We start from the raw sequence: 26,675 nt of genomic DNA, 5'->3' as shown, positions 1-26,675 counted from the left end.
CAAAGGTTGCGTCCCTATTGCCAGGAGGTCAAGGTTGTTGTAGTGCACCCAAAGGGTACTGCTCCAAAGCTTGTGATTCCTTGGATAGAATGGGAGAGCGGGTCCCCCGCTTCCTGATGTAGAATATGGTGGACATGTGTGAAGATGTGGACCACCTTGCCTAGGAGTTGGGGTTTGAATGACTTGCGAGCCCAGATTACTGGTTGCAGCTCCAAGACTGATGTGCAACCCCTTCTACTCTGGTTGCCACAAGCCCCTGGTATACTGTTGACCTGTGTGTGTTCCGCACCCTTCCAAGAAGGTGTCAGTGGTTACAGTGGCCTGATGCGTTGGAAGGCGAAAGGCAATACTATGCGCGAGATGCTGATGAACGGACAACCACTGGGATGAGGGTGATATTGTCGTTCCAGGAGTCTGATATTTGGTGCCACTTGGCATACAGGAACTGTTGTAAATGCCTAATTTGCAGTCTGCAACAAAGACTAGGGTAATGCATGAAGACATCATCCCTAACAGAGATTTGATGGAGCATACGGTTGCCACTCGAAGAGTTAAGAGCTGTTGCATCTTGCTCAAAATTGCCTCGACCCTTTCGTCGAGGGGTAAGCCAAACATGCTAGTATGTTGAGACGTAAGCCTAGAAAGAGTGTTCTATGATGACATCACACATGATTGCGTATCGAGAATCCCAGCGAAGTTAGGCACCTGGTGGTCTCTACAGTGTGCTGCAAGGCTATTGGGCGTGGATCAGCCAGTTGTTTAAGTAGGGATAGACTTCGATGCATGAGCGTCATAGGTGGGCTGTCACTGGAGCCGGACACTTTGTTAAGACCATCAGAGTGGACTTGAGGCCGAAGGGAAGAGCCTTGAATTGGTAATGCCTGCCGTTCACAACAAACCAGAGGAAGCAGCAGTACCTGTGATGAATGGGGATGTGGAAGTAGGCACCATCTAGGTCTAGGGAGGCCAGGAAGTCTGTGCTCCAGGTTTTTGAATTCATGTTGAAACAGGAGCATCCAGAACATTTGGGACTTGAGAAATTTGTTGAGTTGCCTCAAGTCTAGGATGGGCCTCTAACTCTCCCCCACCCCTTCAATTCTTTCTCACCAAGAATTATCTGGAGTACACTCCAGAGCCCCAGAGATGTTTTGGCACAGTCTCTATTGCCCCTTTCTGTGGCAGCGCCCAAACCTCTTCTTGCAAGAGGAGAGGCAGGTGTTGTTCCTTTATCATGATAGGAGGAATGGAGGGGCACTTGTCCAGGAAGTCTATGGTGCGACCCTGCTGGACAATGCTGAGCACCCACTTGTCGGTGGAGATGTTGTGACAAACTGTGATAAACGGCCTCCCACTTGGGTGCTGAAGTGGAGAGCTGGGCCCTGAACCGGTTCAGGCTTGTTTGGTTGTCTGCATTCTGGAGGATGGTCCATGCCGAAGTGGAGTTCCCCCTCTGTAGGACTGAACGGCCTTCTGTACACCTCTTGCATGCGGAAGCGTTAAAGGTTGGTGATATGCTGGCCTGTAGTCTTTGGCGGCCCTGGAGAAACAGATCTCTTCGATGAACAAAAGGCCTGCCTCAGTTGCTGAAGAGTACCCAGCGATCGCGCTACATCAGTGTCTGCCCTTATGGACTGTAGGGTCTCAACTACAGCCATCCCAAAAAAGTCTAAGTCCTCAAAAGGCATATCAAGGCATATCAATAACCTTTGATTGGATCTAGTGTCAAAATGAGTGGCTTTCAACCAGCCTTGCCAGCAGAGTACGGCCCCATTGCCCATTTGCCAGAAACCTGACTTCACAATGTCTGGAGCGACTAATCGCGTGATCAGAGGCCACATCACCTTCATGAAATGAAGCCAATGCTTCGCTGTTCTTGTCCTCAGGGAGGAAGCCTAAGATAGGGATCTTTGATATAAGCTAGGACACACTGTATCTGCAGAGTATAGCTAAAGCTTTAGCCGCCTTAATGATGGAGGCAGCAGTGATAAAGATGTGTTTCCCAAACACGTCCAACTTTTTATCCTCCTGGTCTGGAGGGGTTAGTAGACCTCTTCCTCACTGCAGCAGAAACCAGTCGGGTGAACGCTGGGCACTAAAACTTCTGGGCCGAATCCGGCTTTCTGTATTTTTTCTCTAGGCAATCCTTCTTTGAAGGAGCCGAGAAAGGAGTCATAACCAATAAGCCACCCTCCCATATGTCGTTGAGCAGAAGGATGAATACAACTGATTTCCGAGAGGAATCTCTCCCTCTTTGTAAAAGGAAACCCTCCTTTTTCTCCTCTTCAGGGACCAGATTGAAAAATGTTGCTGCACGTGTCAGCAGTGCATGAAATGAGCCAATCTCATCTGGTGGAGTCTCTCTCGAAGGTAGATCCACATCAGGGGGCTAGCCGGCAGCTACAAGTGGGTCCAACTCATCTGTACCTTGGGTACCTTGTGCGGTGTCAGTGTCAGGATTTGTGTCTGTGAGGGTAGCCACAGGGACAGAAAACAGCCTAGGCGGAGGAGGCAGCACTAAATGCGTCCTCAGTCCTGATGGTAATGGAGGACTCCGAGAGGGAGCCACCTGTGAAGGCAATGGTGGACTCCTAGAGGGAACAGTTGGGGGAGCTGCTGAAGGCAGATGCTGTTAAAGCACGGACACCAAATGTATAGGGTAGACACTATGTCCAGGGACAAGTATCTAGGTGCTGTACACATGGGTGCAGCAGGCAAGGGCCCAGTTGGTAGAGCTGGTTGTGGGAAAGGGCACAGTTGGTAGGCTGGAATGTGGCTGCAAAGAGCGATGAGGTGGCTGTGGAGGGCGATGACGCCTAGGAAGAATGGGGTCAGGAGAATTGTCGACCTATTCCAGATCAGAGGAGAAAGACCCTGGAGGCTTGTCGTCTGAAAGAGTCCCTGCATGTAATAGATGAGCAGGTGGTAACGCTCCAAGTGAACCCACCGACGACGGGGGGAGGGGAGCGGTTTTGCTGTGGATGGTCTTGGGAGACACTCTTTCACCCCAGGGGAAGGGGGCAATGACGAGGGTCTGTGGTGTCATCAATGGAGCCAAAGATGGGCCAGATGAGTGAGGCTGTGGAGGCAGAGCAACCTTGTGGATGGTTATTGTAGTTGTCGACGAGGCGGTGGTAGACAAAGATTTTGGTCCTGGTCGGTAATACTAAGACTTTGATGACAGAATGCGAACATGGACGTGACCCTTGGGATGAATGCTCATGGACGGTGTTCTGCCTGTCGATGGTGCGCGACTCATTGCAGACATGTCGTCGACATGCTTAATTTTCCTGACGATGAGCCACCCAGAGTTGTAGCGGAGTACCCTGCATTCGTAGACAGAACTTTGAGAGACACTGATGGTGATAAAGTTGGAGTGGGACTTCTTAGGGCTCTTCCCCAGGAAGGGTCCTCAACTGATCTCAACCTCTTAGTAGAGGGAGTACGCTCAATGGATCTGCTGACCCGGACAGAGGCATGATTACGCACTGAGGCCATGTCAGAGGCCTTGGCACCCACCTCCAGCTAACTCACCAACCTTCTGTGATGATCCCGTCGAGTTTTGGAGGATAAGGACTTGCAGATGGGACAGTTGTTCCCATCGTGTACCAGGTGCAGGCAGTAGAGGCATTTGTCATTCCGATTATCCACGAAGATGTTCTTCATGTTGCACTTGGAGCGTGACCTGAAGAGTCTTTTCTTGCTGGCGTCTGGCATGCTGCGTGGTGAAGGCCCAAATCCAAGGAGAAGGCCTTGCACGAATAAAAAAAAGATCAGACGATGGAATCGATCCTTACACGCAACAGGTCACCACCATGACTGGAGATGTAACGATAGAAAAAATGTGGCCAAAAGAAGAAGAATTGGGATTTTCAAGGAGATAAATCTGAGAACCCCCAACGCAAAAACGTGCTGTAAAAATCTGAGGAGTACCACTAGGGGTGGAGCCTAGGAGGATGAATGCCACCGGCTTGGGCCATATGACCCAAAATGACAGCAATAGACTATATAAGCGACAAGCAGTTTTTGACTTTAAAGTAAAACTGCTTTTAATGTTCACAAGGATTCCCAGCCTAACGGAAACATTCATGAGCATCTCTATCCATGCAAGATCCCATGCTGGAGAACCGGAGAAAGTGCAGAGATGGGCCGAATAAGGAAACCGAAAGCTTACTCGATAGACTCCGAAGAGAGTGAAGAACGGCCATGTCCCAGCTGAGACACCACTCTGCTGGCGCATACCCGAAGGTGGTTTAAGGTACCTGGTTTCCTCAGGGTGGAGGGAGGAGAGCAGAACCGATCAATAAAGGGGAAATAAAAGCAAATTGAGTAAAAACCACATACAGATCAGTCAGACCCCCAGAGTGCAAATATTACGGAGTCTTGGACATTGGCAGAAGCTCAAGAGATGGCCCCAAGAGCTAAGAAAGTCAGAGGGCAAGAGGGGTCTGGAAAGTCCCATTGAGCTAAGTGGAAATTTGCAACATATAAGTAAAAGGGAACCTGGAGGGTTCAAATCAGTTGAACAAAAAGCCAGAAGAAGGAGTACTTGGGAGTTTTCCTTTGTACATAACTTGTAGAAAGAAAGCAACACAATTGATGGAGGCGGATTAAGGGAATCATCCCTCCATTTAAAGAACTTAAGACATTTGATTTTTATAAAGACTTGAACTTTTCCCTGAAGAACCTAAGGAAAGACTTAGAAGAACAAGTTACTTACCATATCTGGTAACCTTCTTTCGATGGGATGTTCCTCCGACGTATTCCATATCTATGACAGGTAATGTTCACAGCTGTGCTGCTTCGGAAAATTTTCAACAGAGGGCATCCTGCGTCGATAGCGTCGATCCCTTGTCCCTTGAGGGCCTCCGTCGAGGGTCGACACCACTGGATGTTATATATAGGACACACGACGCCCGTAGCCTCATTTGTAGTTTTTTCCCCAGAACGTGTGGCACCAATCTTCTGCCAGTCTGACTGCAGATAGCCTTGTGGAAACAAAAGCTGCAATACATAGGAAATTCTCCAGAGGGGCAGGTTGGGAGGGCGATGTGGAATACGTTGGAAACATCCCATCGAAAGAACGTTACCAGATACAGTAAGTAACTTATTCTTCGAGGGGATTGTATTGTCCGACGTATTCCATATCTATGGCAGACTCCCAAAGCAGTACCAAACTTTGGAGGCGGGAAAAAAAATTCAGAAATTTAGAATACCCAATCAAATGGCGGAATAAAGAACCGCCTTACCAAAGGCTAAATCCTGCCCGTGGATTGAATCCAGGGCGTAATGCTTGACAAAAGTATGTAAAGAAGCCCATATGGCTGCTTCATAAATATTCTGGATAGTAACACCCTGCTGAAGGGCAGTGGAGGTACCCACACCCCTAGTAGAGTGAGCACGTAATACTACCGGAGGGTCCTTACCCGCCAAACAGTAACACTCAGTAATAGTGAGGATAATCCACCTGGACAAGGTCTGTTTGGTGACAGCCTGGCCCAACCGGTATCCAGCATAACCGATAAAGAGCTGATAGTCCACTCTGACCCGGGACATCCGTTAAATGTAAAAGCTCAGCTCTCCTAGGATCCAACCTATGGAGCCTCTCCTCATCCTTGCCAGGATGCAGAGGAGGATAGAACGCCGGAAGAACTACCTTCTGGCTTAAATGAAAATCAGAAAACCTTTGGCAGAAAAGAAGGCTGCACCCGAAGGACAACCCTGTCCTTATGGAAAACAGTAAAGGGTGGCTCGGCCGAAAGTGCCTGCAACTCACTCACTCTGCGAGCGGAAGTAACTGCAACTAAAAACACTGTCGTGAAAGACAACAGTCTCAAAGGACAAGAGTGCAAGGGCTCAAACGGAGCACCCATCAGAAACTTCAAAACCAAATTCAAACCCCAAACCGATACCTGGAAAGGGGACGGCGGAAACACATTAGTCAGCCCCATAGGAATGGAACATTGGAAAGGATCAACATTCTGTCTCCTGCACCAGTCGCAGAACTTACGCCAAAGGTACAGGGACTTTGTTGCTGGCCGCCTGGCCAAAAGCAACACCTCCATCACGTCATCCGGGAGGTCCCAATCCTTGTATCTCAACCGTTCAGATACCAAGCGTGAAGGTTGAGAGTCCTGCCTTCTGGATGGAGAACCTGACCCCCCCCCTCCCTCGAGAGCAGATCCTCTCGGTAAGGAAGACGTCGTGGAGGGCAGATGGACAATTCTAGAAGGTCCGGGTACCATGCTCTCCTGGCCCAATCCGGAGCCACAAGGATCATGCGAGTCCCGAACCTCCACAACACTTGAGGAATGAGGGGGACTGGAGGAAACGCGTACAGCAGCGGAAAGACCAATCCACCACACACGCATCTCCTAAGGCTCCTCTCGGAGTAAATTCCCCTGAGCAGAATATCTCGCATTTCCGGTTGAGACTGGTGGCGAAGAGATCCACTTGCGGGGTTCCCCAAAGGGCGAAGATCTCCAGAAGGACTTCCTGAGCCAACTCCCAGTCGCGAGAGACTGCGCTCTGCCTGCTCAGAGCGTCCGCCGCCGTGTTTTCGTCTCCGGCCAAATGAACTGCTGAGATCAAAAGACCTTGTTCAATGGCCCAGAACCAGATCTGCATCGCCTCCCTGCCCAACGGGAGAGACCCTGCCCCCCCTTTTTTGTTGAGGTAATGCAAGGCCACTGTGTTGTCCGTCATGATCAGAACACTTTTCCCCCCCGTACAGTCGGCAGAAAAGCCTTCAGGGCAAGCCTGATGGCTCTCGGCTCTAACAGGTAGATGTGGAGTCTGGACTCCGACGGAGACCAACGACCGCTGACGGTCAGCTCGTTGGCATGAGCACCCCATCCTGTAAGGGAAGCATTCGTCACAATCGTCACCTCCGGCCATGGTTGGCAAAACGGTTCCCCTTCAGTAGGTTCCTTTCGTCGGCCCACCACAGAAGATCCTGTGCGACCGAGATCGGATCCCGTTCAGATTCCGACATCTTGCCCGAGAACTGGGAGCACTGCAGTTTGAGAGCCCATTGCAGAGATCTCATCTGCAGTCTGGCCTCCGGCACCAGAAAGATGCAGGATGCCATGAGGCCCAGCAACCTTAGGAAGTCGAAAGCCGGGAGACACTGGGCACCTTGAAACTTGTCCACCATCTGCACAATGTGATGAGCCCTGACCTGGGGAGGCGAACACTTCCCCAGGGACGTGTCCAGCACAGCCCCGATGTACTGGAGCTGTTGGGAAGGTGCCAAATGTGACTTCTTGAAATTCAGGGAGAAGCCCAGCCTGTGAAGGGTGCGGCAGGTGAGACAGATGATCCAAGCGCGCTCTCCCAAGCAAGTGTTGGATCAGCCAGTCATCCAGGTAGGGGTTGACGTGAATCCCCCCCTTGCCTGAGGTACGCTGCCACCACCACCACGAGCTTGGTGAAGACCCTCAGGCGGAGGTCAAACCGAATGGCAGGACCCGAAACTGAAAGTGCGAGTCGCCAGCCGCAAACCTCAGGTACTTCCTGTGCTTGGGATGAATCGGCACATGAAAGTACGCATCCTTGAGGTCGAGAGACTCCAACCAATCCTGAAGTTGAAGGGCCTGGAGGACCGGAGAAAGAGTAACCATCTTGAACTTGTCCTCCCTGAGAGGTTTGTTCAACCAACCCAAGTCCATGATGGGTCTCAACCCTCCGTCTTTCTTGGGAATCAAAAAATATGGGGAAAACCATCCCTTGTTCCTCTCCACCACAAGCACCAGTTCTATGGTGCCTTTCTCCAGCAGGGAAAGAATTTCCTGCGCAAGGCGTGGATCCAGATGCTTCAAAGAGAGCTTCCCCGGTGGATTGTCGTGAGGCCGCTGAATGAAGGGAAGGCATTAGCCGTGGGCTATGGTATCCAGAACCCACGCATCTGAAGTAATGGCACGCCATTCTCCGAGATGCAGTGCTAGTCTGCCCCCAACCGGCGAATCATGGCACATGGCCTCATGACTGAGATGTAGCGGCTGCGGCAGTGCCTGATGGCAGAGAGGCAACTGCCCGAGCGGCTTTGGCACCACGATTTCCCCCACCACCACAGGTACTTTTTCGCTGACTCCTTTGACTGGCAGCCCCTCTTGATCTACCAAACGAGGAGTAGTATCGAAAGGAACCTCCCCTCCATTGCTGTCCCCTATGACGAAAAGGCAGAGGTTGCCGCACTGCAGCTCTCAAAGACTTTGCTGCAGCTTTGTAGGTCTGCAACCTCAAGGCTCTCGTCAGCCTTGCTGCCAAACAAATGAACGCCGTCAAAGGGCATGTTCAGAAGACGGGACTGCACATCCGGGGCAAAACCCGACTTCCGCAACTACGCAAACCTACATATAACGGTGCGCGCAGCCATGGACCGGCTGACACCATCTGCTGTGTCCAAACCCGACTGAAGGGATTCACACATAGCATCCTTGCCGTCTTGCACGAGGGCCAGAAAGCCATCCTTTCTTCCCCCCCAGGAATATGCTCAGCCGCCAAAGACGTACAGTTCCACAGAGTGTGTGTAAACTTTGCCAAGGCACAAGTGGAATTGGCCGACTTCAATGCCATACTCCCAGCAGAAAATACCTTCCTTGCCTAACCATCAAAGTGCTGGTCGTCCCTATCAGGAGGGAAGGTAGGGTACGCAGCCTGCTTCGAGGAGGCCGTAGCCGCGTGCACCACCAAACTCTCCAGAGTAGGGTGCGACGATAATTAGCAAAGGATCACTACTGGATGGGCGGTATTTTTTCAGTAACGACCTGGTAACTGCCGGCAGACTTTCCGGAGCAGTCCAAACCGCTGCCGCCCTCTTTTGCAAAGCCATGTGAAACGGCAACACCGGGTCAGTGGACGGACCCTGATCCAGGATATCAGTCAAGTCATCCTGATCAAACTTCACTGGGGTGGGCCGACCACCCCAAGTACTCAGTCACCCTCGACATGAGACGCCGATAGGAAGACTCAGCATGCGCCCCTGGTTCAGGCCGTCCAAACTCCACCTCCGGAGAGGTGTCGAGGCCACTGGCGTCATGCAATGACTGACGGAGGTCCTCCATCTGACTATGCCCAGACAAAAAGTCATCAGGTACGTCAGGATGCACAGGCAAGCCCAACTCTTGATCAGACAGTTCAACTTCTGAAATTTCTTGCAAAGGTTGGAAAAAATCCAATCTAGGAAGAGGAGGAGGAGGAGGAGGGACAGACCTGGGCTCAAAAACAGGCCTCACAGACTTACTGAGCGCCTTCCTCTGAGGTTCCACAGCCCTCAGGGGAACCTCTGGCAAATCCTCCACAAATGGCGTTGAGGGGATCGACGTCAACCGAGGCGCTGATGGCATCAACGACTTTGAGAGTGGAGTCTCGAGATCATTCATCGACTGACACGGCCCCGATGGCTTCAACGCCTTCTTCGAAGGCTTCACAGGTTTCGACTGTCTCGATGCGTCGAGGACCAGGACCGGGACAGCTATGGCGATCTCCCTTGTCCGATCGGGTCCGCGACGGCTCCCGATGATCGCGCAGACCTCACGGGCCCAAAGCGTACGAGTGGTGGACCGAGCCCGTTCCTTGTTGGCTTTCTTCGAAGGCGCAGACGGAACTGTGCCTTGTGACTGAAAAATCGCTAACATCTGCTGGCGGAATGAATCCCATTCGGCTGGCGACGAAGACTTGGTGGGACAAGTCAACCGTCTGGCGGAGTCGTCCTCCGACGAGGAAGGCGACCGGTGCAGTGCTTCCTAGAATGCCTCGAGGCAGAGGAATGGCGGGAACCACTCCTAGACCGAGACCCCCTGGATTTTCGCTGACGCAGAGTCTCATCAGTCCAAAGACCAGCAGACTTTGATTTATGGGGTTTGGAACCCCTACCTACCTTCAATTTTCCCTTGCGCTCCCGCAAGGCCTTAGACATCAGGGACTGGCAGTCCTTGCAGTCGTCGGTGGCGTGGCTTTCGCCGAGGCACCAGAGGCAGATGTCGTGCGGATCCATGATGGACATTTTTGACCCGCAGTCCCGACACTTCTTAAAGCCCGGCCTCGGGGTAGTAGAGGAAGACAAAGACATTGTTCGAAGAGAAGAATCGAGCGCGCCGAGATTCTGAAGCAAACACGTTTGCGGAACAAACAAAACTGAGGCTACGGGCGTTGTGCATCCTATATATAACATCCGAGGCACTCGAGCGACATGGGATCGTCGCCATCGCTGCAGGACGCCCTCTGCCGAAAATTTGCCGAAGCAGCACAGCTGTTGAGATTACCTGTCGTAGATATCGAATACATCCGAGGACACATTCCCTTCGAAATGTTTCTTTGATGAACTATGAAGATCGAACATTGGAACTGTGATATACTCTGGGAAAAACCAAGCGATACGAAAGTTTAATTTAAAGAAGCATGAGCAAGAGAAACACTGGTCTGCCTTATTTATTTTATGTTTTTCTTAAAGTGGTAGGGCCAGATACTTAATAAGATTGGGACTGAGCACTTTGCCTTTGCCATTTTTACTAAAGACAAGTACCTTTAGTTTAGTTGATAGCAAGGGAAATCCCTCATAGCAAAAGTGACAGAAAGGCATTTTTCGTTGAAGTTCAATAAAACACCCTTGAAGTAATGTTCTTGAGTCCGTCTCCTTCTGGTTTGCGACACTGGGCAGATGTTGTGGCCAATGGCTATCCATGATTGGATATCCACTAACAGTTTGAATGGTGCAGATCTTTATCACTGGTTGACCTAGATGCGCTTTCAGTCCAGATGTTGGATAAAAGGAGGACATCTGCAACCATTCGACAGATCATTGCTGGAACCAAGACCCCTGTGAAGAAGAGAAGCCCGCTGACCACCCGAGTAGCACCACTGTAGCAGACAAGCATTGCCTCCAGCCACGTCTCAGTGAAGACCTGCTCCTCTGCCTGATCTCAAGAATACTGTTGTCTGTGCTTTTACCACTGCACTGGTGTGAACAACTTGAGGATCTGTGCCTTCGGACCATTAGGACTCCTGTTGCAATCCTCCTCCTTCGCTCCATGGACATCTAATGTGGCATGCTCCATGGAAGTTTTCTTCTTTCCTTCCCAAGTGTGTTCAGCTGTAAGGTGCCTGGGACCAAGATTCAAGCACTGCAACCAACCAAAACTAAATGCTGCTTTGGAAAGTGACCTCTACTACCCACTATTGGAGAGTTTCACTAAAGTTCACCTGTGGTAGGCTTTAGAAGACTCACTCTTAGGAGTACAGGGCTTCAACTCAGGTTTGGCCTATGGTTGAGCAGCCAGGCTTAGTCTATGAGGAAGAAGGGCTGTAGGTAAGTACAAAGAACTTTGAGCACACTTCTAGTCAAGGAAACACTTACATACTTTAGTAGGGTTATTTATTACATACACTAAGATGTTCAAATCACTTTTCAAGTCAGGTAAGCAAGGAATGTTTCACACAATAAGACATCCGCTCTTGCCATATGCAATTCAATAGTGGACCTTTAGATGAGAAACAAGTAAGTGTAAGAGCAGCTTCAGGTTAGCAAATCATTCATAAACGAACATTTACTAGAGACCAATACTGGTAGGTTAATAACTGTGTAGGCCTAAACTTTAGAAGTCCAATTCTATCTGGGGAATGAGTGTCTCAAACGTCAGATGGGGGAAATGGGGGGCCAGTGACGCGTGGGCGGCAAAACAAAGGAAGCCAGGCGCTGTCATAGTTATACGTTCTCAGAAGATGTTTTTTTGTAGCAAGTAATGGAATTGGATTTAGAAGTTCAGGGGGGCCAAGTAGGCCACTGGAAGGATTTTAGCCTCAAGGACGGATTTCCTGAGGATTGTGAGAACACGGTTGGGTCTTCCACCACCCCATGACTCAAGCAGCTCAGGAGGAGCCAACAGCAACACAATGGCTCGGGTTAGTACCGGAGAGCGGATGAGAAAGTGAAGAACGATGTCACCAGCGGACCCCCAAGGCAAGACGACAGCAGCCCCGGTTCAGGTCTCTGGCCTTGGCGGCTGGATGAAAAATCTTTGGCGAGAGCAGATGGTCAGACTCAGTCACAGGGACGCCCAGCAGATCTTTATGGCACCAGGTTCTGGAGGAACAACACAGGCGTCATTGTAGTGACAGCTGTCACTTGGCAGACCTTCCTTCACTCGGTACACGACTCAGCTGAGTGTACTTCTATGATCGGGATGGAGTCTCTGTATGCCCAGACAGATGCCCACAAGAAAGCAGCTGAAACCGCACTTGAAGCAACGATGCACCACAGCAGTGCCAGAGGTCCCAGGGGATTCAGATATTATAGGCCTGGAAGGTCACAGTTCGTCGTGGGATGGCTCGAACTGTAGCTGGTTTCAAGACTGGTTACGTCCACCATTCCAATGGAGGAAGTTGTCCGGTCTGGATCTTTCCTGTCACACAGAAAAGAGGGCTGGAGCTGCAGCAGTTAGTCGGCTCTGGCGGTCACTGTAGGTGGCTGCAGGTGTCCTCCTTCCTTCCTTCTTTAGAAGGGATCTTCCAGTGGTCGACTCTGGCTTTTGCATCAAGACCCTTGCATTAAATACAGGAACCCTGCCGCCAATCAGCATGCATGCTGCATTCAAACTTTGGGTGGCGACTGTCCCAGAGGGACAGCCAGGTACCCAGTTAGAACTGGATAGAAGCAGGCACACTAGAGGACAAAGACCTGAGGAGTTTTGGTGTCCTCCCAGCTGCTTGTCCTCCCAGATACACTGGCGCCTCTGGGCTGACGTTCCCATGGGTACCCATCTAAAACAAAAGCGGGAGAAGGACTTCCCCCACACAGGCCAGCAGAAGAAGGCTCAAGAAAGAACAAGTCGCCGTGACTTGGTGAAAAAAGGAGACAAGCACCATTTTGGGTCAATGGTGCTCCATGTGTCCCTTACCGCAGCTGTGAATACAGCCTGCGATGCAAGTTTCACAAAATCAGTTAAAAAATCATCCAATGCCACCAGCCACTACCTGTCACTGTAACTAAAAAGTTACAGGAAAAGTGAGAAAAGGGATACAATGTGCCCCCTCAGCACTCCACCTAAGGTGGTGTGTGCTGATCTCACAAAAGAAAAACATAGGTAGCATAACAAGTAACCCCCCTAGCCTGGTAACATTAAGTTAACGCAGGAAAATAAAAGAAAACCAAAGATGGAAAGTCAGGGAGCATCCAGCAACACTGCACAGAAAGTGCTCTGTCCTGCAATAGTAAAATACAGATGCCACAAAAAGAGAGTAAAGCAGACTCCATCAAATATAACCAAAAGGGTTCCCAGAGTCACAGTAAAAGAATGTAAGAGTGAGGAAAACGGTATCCACTCACTCAGGAGTCTCAGAAAAATCCAATAGTCCAGCAAAAAGTGCAAGGGGACTTAACAAGTGGGGAGAATTACACACACAATCAAAATTCTTACCAACACCGGGACTCCGGGGCCTCAGAGGACCAAATGCAGCACTGAACATGTCTTCCTAAGCCCCCCCCCCCCACCCCGTCCCATCTGACCACCAACAGAATCTGGAAAATCAGCAATGGTCTCTGGATAAATCATTGTCGGGTGGGGGGTGGGGTACCCGAGATTCAAGCACTGCGACTAACAAACAAAAATCCTGGTGCAGAAAGTGGCCTCTGAACCCGCAATGCCTGGCGCCCTCCCCTCAAACAGACAAAGCACAGCAGAACATGTCCCCAACGAAATCCAGTGACTCAGCAGTGGTGTCTGGAGAAATCAGAGTTCGATAAGTTAACATACCCATTTCTTTTTCCCGGTCCCTATAGTGTTACATGGGTGTAAAGTCCTGTCCCCATTTCACTCTTTCCTGACATGGATTGATGGTATCTGGTCAGGCTCCCCTCCAAAGGCTTATTGTAGTGTGGTGTGGTGGGATTCAGTGAGATACTTACATGGACTTTCCAAAACTTTTTGAACTCTGTTCCAACCACTGGCATTGCCCAGATTTCTTATTAAACCTATCTGTTATGTTATAGTGCATCTATATAGCGCTTTATGTACCATTTGTGGGATCTCAAGCGCTGTTGGTTGAAAGCCCTCGGGGACCGCAGTCCATTTCAGTTGAAAGAGTGTAGCATATAGTGCTTGGTGCACTTGGTAGGTGAGCAACCAGAGTGGATTTTGCAGGTTGGCTGCATTCTAATGCTAAGTGTGGTGCAGTGGATGTGAGAGATCAGTGTAATGTGTGCAGCAAGGAGGGTTGTTTCCAAGTCTGCATTCTCGCTGCCGTGAGGCATGTGTGGGAGAATATGAGTGCCGCAAGGTTGAATTTGTCATGGGATATAGCTGCGTTCTACCAGGCTGTTAAGGTGTTTTATGGGAGATGTAGGTATGTGTGCAGCTAGGCCGAATTGATCGAGGGGTGTAGCTGTGTTCTATTGTTTGTTTATGTAAAGTAGAGCGTGAGCATAATGGTATGAATGACTGTGTGGTTATCAGTTGGTAGCTCCTGGCCGGTGAGGGAATGATCATTTATTTTGGATGGACAGTCCTTTCTGAGACGCTCTGTGCTTTACACTTGTAGGCCCATTTTCAGGGTCCTTGCAGGGAATTTGAGTCTGGTTGTTGGCTGCCTCTTTGGATATTCTGCAGAGATGTTCTGTTTAAGGTTAGTGTGGATTCTCAAAGGACAGTGGGCATAAGGGAATGGGTTTATACCTGAAAGGTATTACTTTGGAATGGCTAACTTTAGGGCACAAGGCCCAAAATCTTATTATGGCTGGACTCATTACGTATTAGGGGAACTATGTTGTGGTTATTCTAAGGTGTCTAATGAATATCATGCCTTCTTTCTTCACCAAAGGGTGAACGTATAGATCGGTTATATAGTAAGGGTGCGACAACATTTGCCTAGAGGTTTTAGCTGCTAAGTGAGTATTTGAAGGGCCTGATAAAATAATTGTATATTTTTGTACTTAATTGTTTAACTCAAATTATTGGTGTTGCTCTGTGTGGACTCATTGACAGCCTTTTCGCTCTGCTACATACCGTGATTGTTTTTGGCTAGATTTCAGGGTCCTCCCTGCTCAACCGTATAGCTTGGTCTCCCAAAATCCAACCTGAGGTTTTATTTTGGAAATTCATCTTACCACTCAGAACTGTACTTTAACACGGAAGCACACCTAGAACAGTCTCCGGGATGTAGCAAGTGCAATCAAACTTGTAATTCATGCCCCAGATAGGTGGTCAGTCATAATGTAGAATGCAATAATGTAGAAAGTCAAAATGTCGATTTTATTTTAGAAAACAATGTCGAAAAACAATGTCGAATTTTTTCTACATTTTTTAGAATTTTTTCGAAAAATAAATAAATATATATATAATTAAAATGTGTTGAGTATGAGGGGTGAGAGGGTGGTGGGGGGTTGCCGGGGGGGTGTTGGGTGAGGGGGTTTGGGGGGGACCCTCCCCTAGTAAATGATACTCTTCTTGTTTATTTATTGATAGTGCTAATTGACATTTTTTTTCTAAAAATGGACTCTTCATTATATGTATAGGTTTTCCACATTTTTTTTTCTACATTATGACTATAAACCCCCGAGATAACGTTATTGATGTTGAATTATAGAGGGAAAAGTTTGGTAAACCAGTTGGGAGCAGAGATACAAAAGCAACATGTGTTTAGTCCCTACATCACCTTTTCAAACTTCTGGACATTTTGCTCAATCAATTGAAGCTTCGTCAAATCTTAAACTGTTCTCGCTGACAGAGAAAATGTTTTCAGTTGCATGGGTATAGAGGATCACATATTTAAGTCCATAATTTGTGGTTTGGTTAAGAGCATCTCACCTCTGCACATCTGCTGACATTCTTGAACATCATCCAGACATCACGAACAAACTCTTCGGGACTGGAATAGCCAGGTGCTATACTATTCTGAAGCTTTGCTCTGATCGTGGGCAAATTAAGGGGGCCTCCTTTGTCCTAGAAAAATACAAGTGAAATGTACAGACATCAAGTGAGCAGGTTTCAGTGTAAACTTCGTAACAAACTAGTCTGCACTGCTGCACCCACATTTCCATGCAATCGTCAAATACAGCTTCAATCCTAACTATGTCAAATGAGGATACAAATGCACATGGAGTAATTTTTAGAACAATCCCCTAGAAAGGTTTCCTTCAGAAAAACAGCCTGGAGAATATTTAACTGATAAATGTACAATGCAAACTCTGCCCACATGCAAGATTATTCAATGCCAAATATATCTTAAAACAACTTTTCAGTCAGCAGTTTTCTTCCTCAGTCAAGCATTAATGCTGCTTACTGCACATCTGTGGTCATTCTGAGCCGCTTCTCATTCCTTTCAAGCAAGTCCTCCCAGATTCACGTTCTTTATTCCAATGATGTTCCTCGACCAGAATGAGACACTTGGCAATGCTCATCTAAAAGAAGTGTCTTCCAATATCGTTCACTAACTTCTGATCTGTTACACTTCTTGATTTAAAAGTCATGAATATGATATGGCATTTATAATGCGCCTATACACAAGTGTTTCAAGGCGTGACGAGGCAAGGGAGGGGAAACAGAGGGATGACAGACAACGATCCTACTAGGCCAGGTGACATTGAGATTGCGTAAGTGCAGGGGGGAAGGGGAAAGTGCAGGGGCAAAGGGGAGGGGGGAGTATAGTACATAGGTTAAAAGTAAAAATAAATAGACAATAAATAAAAGTGCGGCCAGCTGGTGGCAAGTGCAAGGTTAAGAGCAGACACAAGGGGTCAAGTGCTAGTAGGGGGTGTAGGGATACCGAAACGGTCCCCGAGTGCAATGGTTGCCAGGGGGCAGTACAGGAGTACAACTGGTGGGGAGGGGACCAGGGCCCAAGATCAGAGGGTAGCCAGGTACCCAGGGCAGTTTCAGATTCAGCCAGGAGATTAGCAGGGGAAGAGGAGGAGAGACAGCAGAAGCAAAGAGGAAGGTCTTGAGGTGCTTCCGGAACCGGTGATGGTTCTCCAAGTTTCAGAGAGGCATGGAGGCTGCTCCAGAGGGAGGCCCCGGCAGAAGAAAGATCTACCACCAACACGCTGCTTGGAGAAGAGACTGACGCTGAGGGAGTTGGATGAGCGATATTTAGGAAGAGAGTTGAAGGTATTGAGGTCCCAGGCCCGAAGGCCTTGTGGACAATGCAGAGGGTTCTGAACGTAATCCTTGCTGCCACTGGGAGCCAGTGCAGACATTTCAGTCCTGGTGAGATACAATCCCTGGGCTTGAGGCCAAGGACAAGTCTTGCAGTCCTGTTTTGGATGAGTTGCAGAAGGCAGAGTTAGAAAAGAGGCTGTTGCAGTAGTCCAGCCTAGAGAGAGCCAGAGCTCTGGAGACAGTGAGCTTCTGGGGGAAGGAGAGTAAAGGAAGAATACCTCTGAGGAGGTGCAGCTGATAGTGTGACTTCTTAGAGACGTTGGAGATGTGAGGAGAGAAGGAAAGTGTGGAGTCGAAGAATACCCCAAGGTTTTTAGCCTCACAGGTGGGAGCAGGTAGAGGGTCAAGAGAGGCCGGCTAGAGAGTGACAGGAAAGGAGGGAGCAGGTGTGCCGATGAGGAGAATCTCAGTCTTACTGGCATTAAGGCGGAGATAATTGGCTGCACACTACTCCTGGATGGCGGAGTGTTAGGGAGAATTCTCAGAAATGTGCTAATTGCCTCTACCTTTTGCTAAACTTTGGAGTTTTGAACTTTTCAATTCTGTTGGTTTTCTGTGTTCATTTTCTTTGGTTATGGAGTTTTAAACAACTCCATAGGCATAATCTTTTTTATTTGTGTCCCACAGCACCCTCAGTGCAGTGACAGGGAAACCTTTTAGGCTAACCCAAAGTTTAAATACCTTCTCTGGAATGAACTACTGTCCCCCAGAGAATCTAAGGTGAAATTGACTTTACTACCCTTTCCAAATTTCTAGACCCAGCACACACTCTTTTACAATAGAGTGCTGTAGGGGTTACCTAGTATCCCCTCTGTCTAAATACTCATGTAGCAGTCAAATGCTACCGTTTCCTATCGAAATGGCTGGTGGCAGTGGTTTTACAATGAACTACTATGATTTTTCCCAGCCGTGAACACCGGTATCTAAAAATTGCGGGAGCCATGTTTTTCAAAATGGCACCTTAAGCCCCTTAGTTTAAACAAGTCCTGGTCCTTTTTTTGCCGTTTCTTTTCGGAAAGGTCCTTCTGGAGTTTGTCTCTGCGCGCCAAACCAGGTCCGGTCCCTTTGTACGCCTTTGGCGGGCTTCAGGACTGAAGACCGCCTCTAGTGCCCGAGTGTCTGGGGTGGGCAGGAAATGAGGGAGGTGCCCGAAACTCCTTGTGCTTAGTCTCCAAGGAGACCCAAATGCACTCTGCCATGATTGGCTGTCTATCCAGCAAGGACACCCACCTGCTGGGTGACAGCTACGCTGGAATGAAAGCGAGAAAACTGTTTAAAAGGCGGGTCTCTTGGACTGGAAAGCAGAGTGAACCACTGGAACGATAGAACCGAAGAAGAGCTGAACAGGACGGCCACTGCAACTCCTGGATCATTGGTTTTCCCGGTGAAGCCCTGCTGCAGGTCCGAATTGCCAAGTTCATCTCGACAGAGAAGCCCCTTCAAGGACGACTTCTTCCATTGAGTTGGTGGGACCAATAAACTCTTAAGCTACCTGGATAACATTCTCAGAGCTGGTTAGGTTTAACCAGGGGGCAGGACACCAGCTTGTGTGCTTGACTACAGCTAGTCTAACTGAACTCACTCAATTTCCGACGATCCCGTGCAGTCAGGAGTCCTCCAATGTCATCCTTCTTGTCCCCACGACTGAGGCCCAGGAGCAGTGAGATCTGCAGGAACTGCCAAGAACCAACGTTTTCAGTTGCATCTTGTTCTTCATATTAAGGAACTGTGCCAACCCGATTGAGAGAACTTACCTCTCGCGGTGAAAGTTTGTGGAACTTTCCCAACTTGCAGGCGTAATCATCTTGTGACCCAGCATATGATTCTTTTTCATACAAACTACTTCTGAGAACATTTGCAAAGACTTTAACGTTTACTACAAGAACTGCTCTTTCCTACCCAAGACACTAGTCCATTGACTTTGGCCTAAGCCTATTGAACTGAATCGAGTCCTCTAGTGAACTGAAACTATTTGCAATGCCTAAGAAAGTATTTTTGATCTATTCTATTAACTTGTGCCTTTTACTCCCATTTAAAGTAACTGAAATGCCATTTTGCTCCTATTTCAGGGGAGCCTAATTTACTCAGAAACTTATTGGTTCAGTACTGAAGTGTGTTTGTGTATAATATTAAGTTGCCTCGTTCTAGCGAATGAATGTGTAATACATTAATACGTGATTTACCAAGAAACCTGGAGTTTAAGTGTTTACTTGAACCACTGTGATTGTAAGACCTCTGTGTAACATCTTTGTACTGCTCATTTTCCATCGAGATAAGCCTGGCCGCTCAGCTCGCTACCAAAAACTGTCTAGTACAGACTTATACCAAAGGTTGGTTTTGCTTACACCTGTAGTCCTAATTGTATGTGGTGGTCCCTGAGGGTACTGCATGCAATTCTGCCTAACACGTACAGACAGTCAGAGATGAGAGGAGAATAGGTGGTGTCATCCGCATAGCACTGAAAGTTGGGGCAGTGAGCGGCAATGCGGTGGGTAAGAAGTGCCAGGTATTGCTTGAACAGCCAGGGAGAGAGGTTAGAGTTCTGGGGAACACCACAGGTAGAGATAGAGATGGAGGAGAGGAAGGACCCAAGTTGGACCTGGGAGGGTCGATCAGAGAGAAGCATGTCAGCCAAGCCATGGCCTGATCGGTGATACCCAGATTATCACAGAGATGGTTGAGCAGGATGGCATGAAGAGAGAGCCAGTAAGATGAAGGCACAGGGGGTGTTGGAATCAAGGTTGGAGAGCAGGTCTTCACGGATGTTCAGGAGAGCAGTTTTGTGCTTCTGGCAGCTCTGAAGCCAGACTGATGGTCATGGAGGCAACCAACAGATTCAGTGTGAAGAGTAAGCTGGGAGATGGCCAGCTTTTCAAGGAGTTTGCCCAGGAAAAGTGATGGAGATTGGACGATAGTTAGCCAGGCAGGACAGGTCGGCAGAGGGTTTCTTAAGAAGAGCGTGCACAATGGAGTGCTTCAGGTGGGAGGGGAAGACTCCAGTGGTGAAGGAGTGGTTGCAGAAATCTATACTGGGAAACTAGACCCCACCACTTGCACCACAGACATTTTAACTGGCTTATATATGCATTTCAAACTATTGAAGCAAAGCACTTTGGTGATGCATTAACAGTATTACAGCTTTAGTCAACAAATGCATGTGCAACGGTTGTTACTAAGGGTTCGTGTTTGTGACAGTGGGGAACCAGCACTCCACGAATTCAGAGAGAAAATTGGAGTTAAATAAATGAAGTCACTATTGCTCAAATCTGAGGAGAAGCACATCAATACATGCTTTCAGCAACTTGCTGGTTTTCTTGTGAGGCCCAGAGCAGGAGAGTGGATCCAGGGCCAGACAACAGGTAGCACAGAGTGAGTCAACTTAAGCTACTCTTAGGAGGGCAGTGGACTTTCTACAGATTTACACTGTTCACAAATCCAATAAAGGAAAAAAGGTAGATGCAGACAGGGTTCTAAAAGAACACAAATTAATCACACAATCTGTAAAACACCATTAACCTGTTACATGCATTTCATTTCAGAATACAGTCAGTAAAAAGTATTTTCCAAAACCAACAGTCAGGCTTTTCTAAAGGCCGACATATTGAGCCCTCCCCATCCAGATATCGATCCGGAACGACTGTACACCTTCAAATATTTCTTTTGGGGAGGTTTTCCAAACGTCATCTGGTCAGGACTTGGATCAGCCTGTCAGTGACAAGCAGGGATTCCCTAAACTTATACTGACTCTCCCAAGTGGTAGCTAGGCAGAGCAGTCAAGGTGCACTCATGAGGTGAAAGGGGTTTCAATAAGGTACAGATGAGACACGCACAAACACACAGCCACAGCCCACTAACCACATGCCATGGTACCATTCAAACATTTGACAGCCTCCAATTTCGGGAGGACAGCCTCACTCCCTTTTTCCGTGGGTGCATAGGGATGTGAAGTAAGGTGCCTGGCAGACCCTATGTCCAGTCAGAGCCAACTCCCATTCAGCCAGTCTGGCTTTGTGAGCTCCAAATCAGAACTGATGAAGGAAAATGGTCAAAAACTGCCATTTATACCTCAAGAAGCACAACAACGCCAGTTGCCTAGTTAATGGACTTCAAAAACATTAGGCAGATTATTCTGCTCTTCTTAAGGTAGGAAATGGCTACCATCGCATTCCAGGATAGGCGTATGTTTTTACTAGTCTGGCTAGGAGACCCTTTTTTCTCCCTACACGTGTGTCTTTTGGACTGAGTTTCCTGTACAACCCCTAAAAAAGAACGCCTAGGAAATGCTCCACAGACAAGACGGCAATGCAAGAGGAGGGCTGGCAGTGTACAGCAGTCCCTCAAGACATCTGTAAATAAATTTTTAAAAATGCATGACAGTGCACAGGAAATAACGAAAAATAAAAAGGGACACAAGGCGTCCCTGCAGCACTCCACTGAAGGTGTGCTGTGCTACACTGTAAATATAAAAGTGAAAAACAAAAAGGTAGAAACATTACCTGAGCTGATAGCTAGGTATCACCCCATTACTCCGCAGACAATTTGAAGCACAAAATATAGAATTTTTAAAGCCGCATTTCGCGACATATATGTGGGGGGATGGGTTAAAGTGATAAATGTTAAGGGGAGTGTGCGGGTTGGGGAGAGCTGCAGAGTGTCTCCCTCCGCATATATATGTATTGAAATTGTTTTTTTTTTTTAAAAAAACATTTTGGGCTTTGCAGGAATAAATTCAATTATTTCACATAGATCCGATAGCCGTAGGGAAGGACCAGTGCACCCCAAACAAAATGAGAGGAGCAGATGAGGTAAAATGGCCACATCCCAAAAATCAGTCAGGAACCCCTAAAAAGTAAATATGCTAGTAGGAAAGCTGCCAAAAAAATACTTTTCCAATAAGTAGTACCAAAGAAAATGTCAGTTTTGGGTTGTGAGCGTCCGAACGACTTGCCATTTGCAGCAATCCCTTCTATTAGTATTCAGGAGTAGAATGAAACTGGCAGAACGCGTGATCCCTGGGGACTGCAAAAAGGTGGATAGGAACCATTAGGGAGATTTATCAGTTTTATGCTTTATCACCCCTCTCCTAGTGAGACACCCAGCACTTTTTGCTGGACTTCTGGACCTTTCTTTCAATCCTGAATGAGTGGAATCTTTCCAATCATTCATTCTTATTTGCTCTGACTTGGAACTCTTTTCTCTGTGTTTTACCTTTATTATGGAGTCTGCTTTCCTCCATATCTCTTTAGACATGTTTGGTTCTCATTTGAGATTATTTCTTCATTCTTATTAATTACAGTTAATAAGGATAGAGGGCTACTTTGTATTCCTCCTAAAACTGTATATTATGAGATTGGCTCACACCACATTATGTGGAGTGCCAAGGGGATACCTAGAATCCCCCTTCCCCCTTCTCTCTGCCCCTGTGACTTTCTAGTCACATAGACAACTCTTTAGTTATGGCTGGTGGCAGTGGACATTTTCTCCCAACTACTGTGCTATTTTTTACCGCAGACTGTATTCACAGTCTCGGTTGTGCACAATAGGCTCACATATGTTTTAACACAGTGGCTCCTTTCTTTTTTCACCATTTCTAGTGCAGTTGTCCTTTGCTAGCCCTTCTACCATTCTGGCAGTGGGAGGTCTGTGTGTGTTTTGCCATTGGAAGGAACCCTCGAGTGTCCCTGCCTTGGCTCCAGTGTGTTTGGGCAGGAAGTAGAGGAGTTTTTCACTCCACTGCCCTTTGTCTGCCCGAGTGCCTGAATGTAACTAGGGCCCACTGGGGGTCTGGCTGTGCTGATTGGACAACTAGTCAGCCCTTTCTGTAAACTTCGGAGATAGCAGAACAGTGTGTGCTGAAACTGAATAAAAGGTGAGGTTCCTGAGGTGAAAGTCAGTTGACCACTGTAAACTGAAGTAACCGACGTCTGCAGATCCTTTGCGTCGCCGTGAAGAGACCACTGCTGTCCTGACCCCAATTTCTAACTGACAGAGGAGCTCCGAAGAGGACGACTCCTTCCCTTTGGCTAGTGGGACCAACCAGCCCCGAGATTAACTGCAATGTGAGCCGTCTCCCGAGGTGCTGTGCCTTTCCAAAGCTGCAGACCGTGAACAACAAGAGAACTCCGACCCATTTGCAGTGCAACGTCTTGGAGTAGCCGAATCCGTCCAAATATTTGCTGAGCTCCAGGTGAACCTCCAGAGACACGACAAAATCCGACTCATCCAAGTCCCCTCACCAGAGTGCAGGAATTGAACATCAAACGGGTGAATACCGTTCTTTGTTGGTACTACAGACTGACCAGAGAATATGAAGAAATCTGTGCCAAGGCCCCTCTCTGAAGACTGCTGCCATGCCAACCTATTCAGAGTCCTTCCTTTCATCACTAGACCAAGGAATCAGAAGACTGGGTTCGTCGCTGGTGCGCAGAGGAGAATCCAGCCATGAAAATGTCTTCCAACTTAAGGTACTGTGGGGTGAAAAGGTATTGCTTACCTTAAACCAAGAAGTCGCTCCAGAGTGTTGGAGTGCATGAAGGTGTCCACTTTTACCTCTGACCCACGCTAGCGGCTTGTGACCCTTTAGGGAGTCCTTTGACAGGGTCTCCATCGTTGTGTTAACTTTTCTAGCATCTTGCCTTAGATGAACAAGTTACTTTCTTACCTGGTAACGTTCTTTCGATGTGATGGTCCGACGACATATTCCATATCTATGACATGTAATCACCACAGCTGTGCTGCTTCGGAAACTTTTTTTGGCGTCTGCGTCCTGCGGCGTCGAGGTCCTCCTACGACGTCTGACGTCATCCGATGTGATAAGTAGGACGCACGACGCCCCTAGCCTCAGTTGCAGTTTTTTCCCCCCAGAACGTGTGACATTAGTCAACTGCCAGTCAGACACAAAGCCTTGCAGAACGTAAGCTGCAATCGCAAAAGAAATTCTGCAGCGGGGAAGGCAGGGCGGGAGCGATATGGAATACGTCGTCCGACCATCCCATCGAAAGAACGTTACCAGGTAAGAGAGTAACTTGTTCTTCGAGGGGATTGGGTCCTCCGACGTATTCCATATCTATGACAGACTCCCAACGCAGTACCAGAGCAAGGAGGAGGGAAAGAATTTAGAATCAGAATTTAGAATAGCCAATCAAATAGAGCAAAGAACCGCCTTGCCAAAGGCCAGATCCTGTCCTCGGATGGAATCGAGGGAATAGTGACGTACAAATGTATGTACTGAAGCCCAGGTGGCTGCATCCCAGATGTTGCAAATAGGAACACCCCTCTGCAGGGCAGTAGATGCAGCCACACCCCTGGTAGAATGGGCCCGCAAGCTAGCCGGTGGGTCCTTACCCGCCAAGCGGTAACACCCCGAGATGGCTAAAATAATCCAGCGAGACAAAGTCGGTTTCGTCACAGCTTGCCCCAAACGCTTTCCAGCGTAACCAATAAAGAGTTGATCGTCCACTCTGACCCGGGACATGCGTGAAACATAAAAGCTTAAAGCTCTCCTAGGATAAAGCCTATGGAGCCTCTCCTCTTCCTTACCAGGATGCAGAGGAGGATAGAATGCCAGAAGAACAACCTTCTGGGCCAAATGAAATTCCGTCACTACCTTCGGAAGAAAAGAAGGACAAACTCTAAGGACAACCCTGTCCTTGTGAAATACAGTGAAGGGTGGCTTAACTGAAAGTGCCTGTAACTCACTCACTCTGCGAGCGGAAGTAACCGCAACTAAAAACAGTTTTCAGAGTTAACAGCCTCAAAGGGCAAGAATGTAAAGGCTCAAACGGAGCACCCATAAGAAAGTTAAGAACAAGGTTTAAATCCCAACCGGGCACCAGGAAAGGTGACGGAGGGAACAGATTAGTGAGCCCTTTCAGAAACTGTGAAATTAAAGGGATTTTAAAGTAAGAACACTCATCAGACGAGCGCTTAAAGATGGACAGCGCCGCCAGGTAACCTTTAATGGTACCCACTTGCAAGCCCCTGTGGGCCAAAGAAAGTAAAAAGGACAGAACCATGGGGATGTCACATGAAAAAGGATCCACATTCTGAACTCTGCACCAGTCGCAGAACTTACGGCAACGGTACAGAGACTTTGTTGCTGGCCTTCGGGCCGAAAGCAACACCTCCATCACGTCTTCAGGGAGGTCCCAATCCTTATACCTCAACCTTTCAGAAGCCAAGCGTGAAGGTTGAGGGATCTGACCTCTGGATGGAGAACCTGACCCCCCCCTCCTGTGAGAGCAGATCGTCTCGGTAGGGAAGACGACGTGGAGGGCAGATGGACAAGTCGAGAAGGTCCGGGTACCACGTCCTCCGAGCCCACGCCGGAGCAATGAGGATCATCCGGGAACCAAACTTCCGTAACCTCCGCAGCACTTGCGGGATGACGGGCACTGGAGGAAACGCGTACAGCAGCGGGAATGACCACTCCACCACAAACACGTCTCCTAAGGCTCCTTTTGGAGGAAATTCCTGCAAGCAAAACCTTTCGCACTACCGGTTGACACTGGAGGCGAAGAGATCCACTTGAGGGGTCCCCCAAAGGGCGAAGATCTCCAGGAGAATCTCCTGAGCCAACTCCCACTCGTGAGAGATCGCGCTCTGCCTGCTCAGAGCGTCCGCCGTCACGTTTTCGTCTCCGGCGAGATGAACTGCCGAGATCGAAACTTCCTGCTGGATGGCCCAGAACTCGAGCTGCATCGCCTCCCTGCACAGAGGAAGTGACCCTGCCCCCCCTTTTTGTTGAGGTAGTGCATGGCCACTGTGTTGTCCGTCAGGATCAGGACACTCTTTCCTCGCACAGTCGGCAGAAAAGCCTTCAGGGCTAGCCTGACGGCCCTCAGCTCCAACAGATTGATATGGAGTATCACCTCCGACGGAGACCAACGACCGCTGACTGTCAGCCCGTTGGCATGAGCTCCCCATCCCGTCAGGGATGCATCCGTCACGATCGTCACCTCCGGCCAGGGAAGCCAAAATGGAGCCCCCTTCATCAAGTTGCCTTCGACAGCCCACCACAGAAGGTCCCGGGCGACCGAGGGCGGCACCTGAACCGGGTCCGACATCCTGCCGGAGGACTGCGACCATTGCGTCTTGAGTGCCCACTGCAAAGATCTCATCCGCAGGCGAGCCATTGGCAACAGAAGAATGCAGGATGCCATGAGGCCGAGCAACCTCAAGAACTCGAACGCTGGGAGTGTCTGGGCATGCTGAAACTTGTGAAACTTGTGCACCATCTGCTGAATGTGAAGAGCCCTCACCCTGGGAGGAAAACACTGTTCCAGGAAAGTGTCGAGCACTGCTCCGATGTACTGGAGCCGCTGTGTTGTTTTAAATTGAGGGAGAAGGCCAGCCTGTGAAGGGAGTGGCAGGTTACGGACAGATGATCCAGGACTTGCTCGGGAGAGCTCCCCCTGATCAACCAATCGTCCAGGTAGGGGTAGACGTGAATCCCCCCTTGCCTGAGATGCGCTGCCACCACCACCATGAGCTTGGTGAAAACCCTCGGGGCGGAGGTCAATCCGAACG

General features: G+C 48.8%; 1 protein-coding gene across 1 annotated transcript in view; it reads right to left on the bottom strand.

Moving 5' to 3' along the window:
* TRIM28 (tripartite motif containing 28) overlaps nucleotides 1-26,675 on the bottom strand; it is a 980,216-nt gene that overhangs the window by 49,059 nt on the left and 904,482 nt on the right. Inside the window, exon 16 of the mRNA XM_069639014.1 lies at nucleotides 15,798-15,932. Within this exon, the coding sequence (XP_069495115.1) occupies nucleotides 15,798-15,932 (135 nt within the window). The remainder of the gene's footprint in view (nucleotides 1-15,797; nucleotides 15,933-26,675) is intronic.

The sequence above is a fragment of the Ambystoma mexicanum genome, chromosome 1q, assembly GCF_040938575.1.
Source record: "Ambystoma mexicanum isolate Mex_15411 chromosome 1q, UKY_AmexF1_1, whole genome shotgun sequence".
Lineage (NCBI taxonomy): Eukaryota > Metazoa > Chordata > Amphibia > Caudata > Ambystomatidae > Ambystoma > Ambystoma mexicanum.
This window is presented reverse-complemented; position numbering and strand designations above follow the sequence as displayed.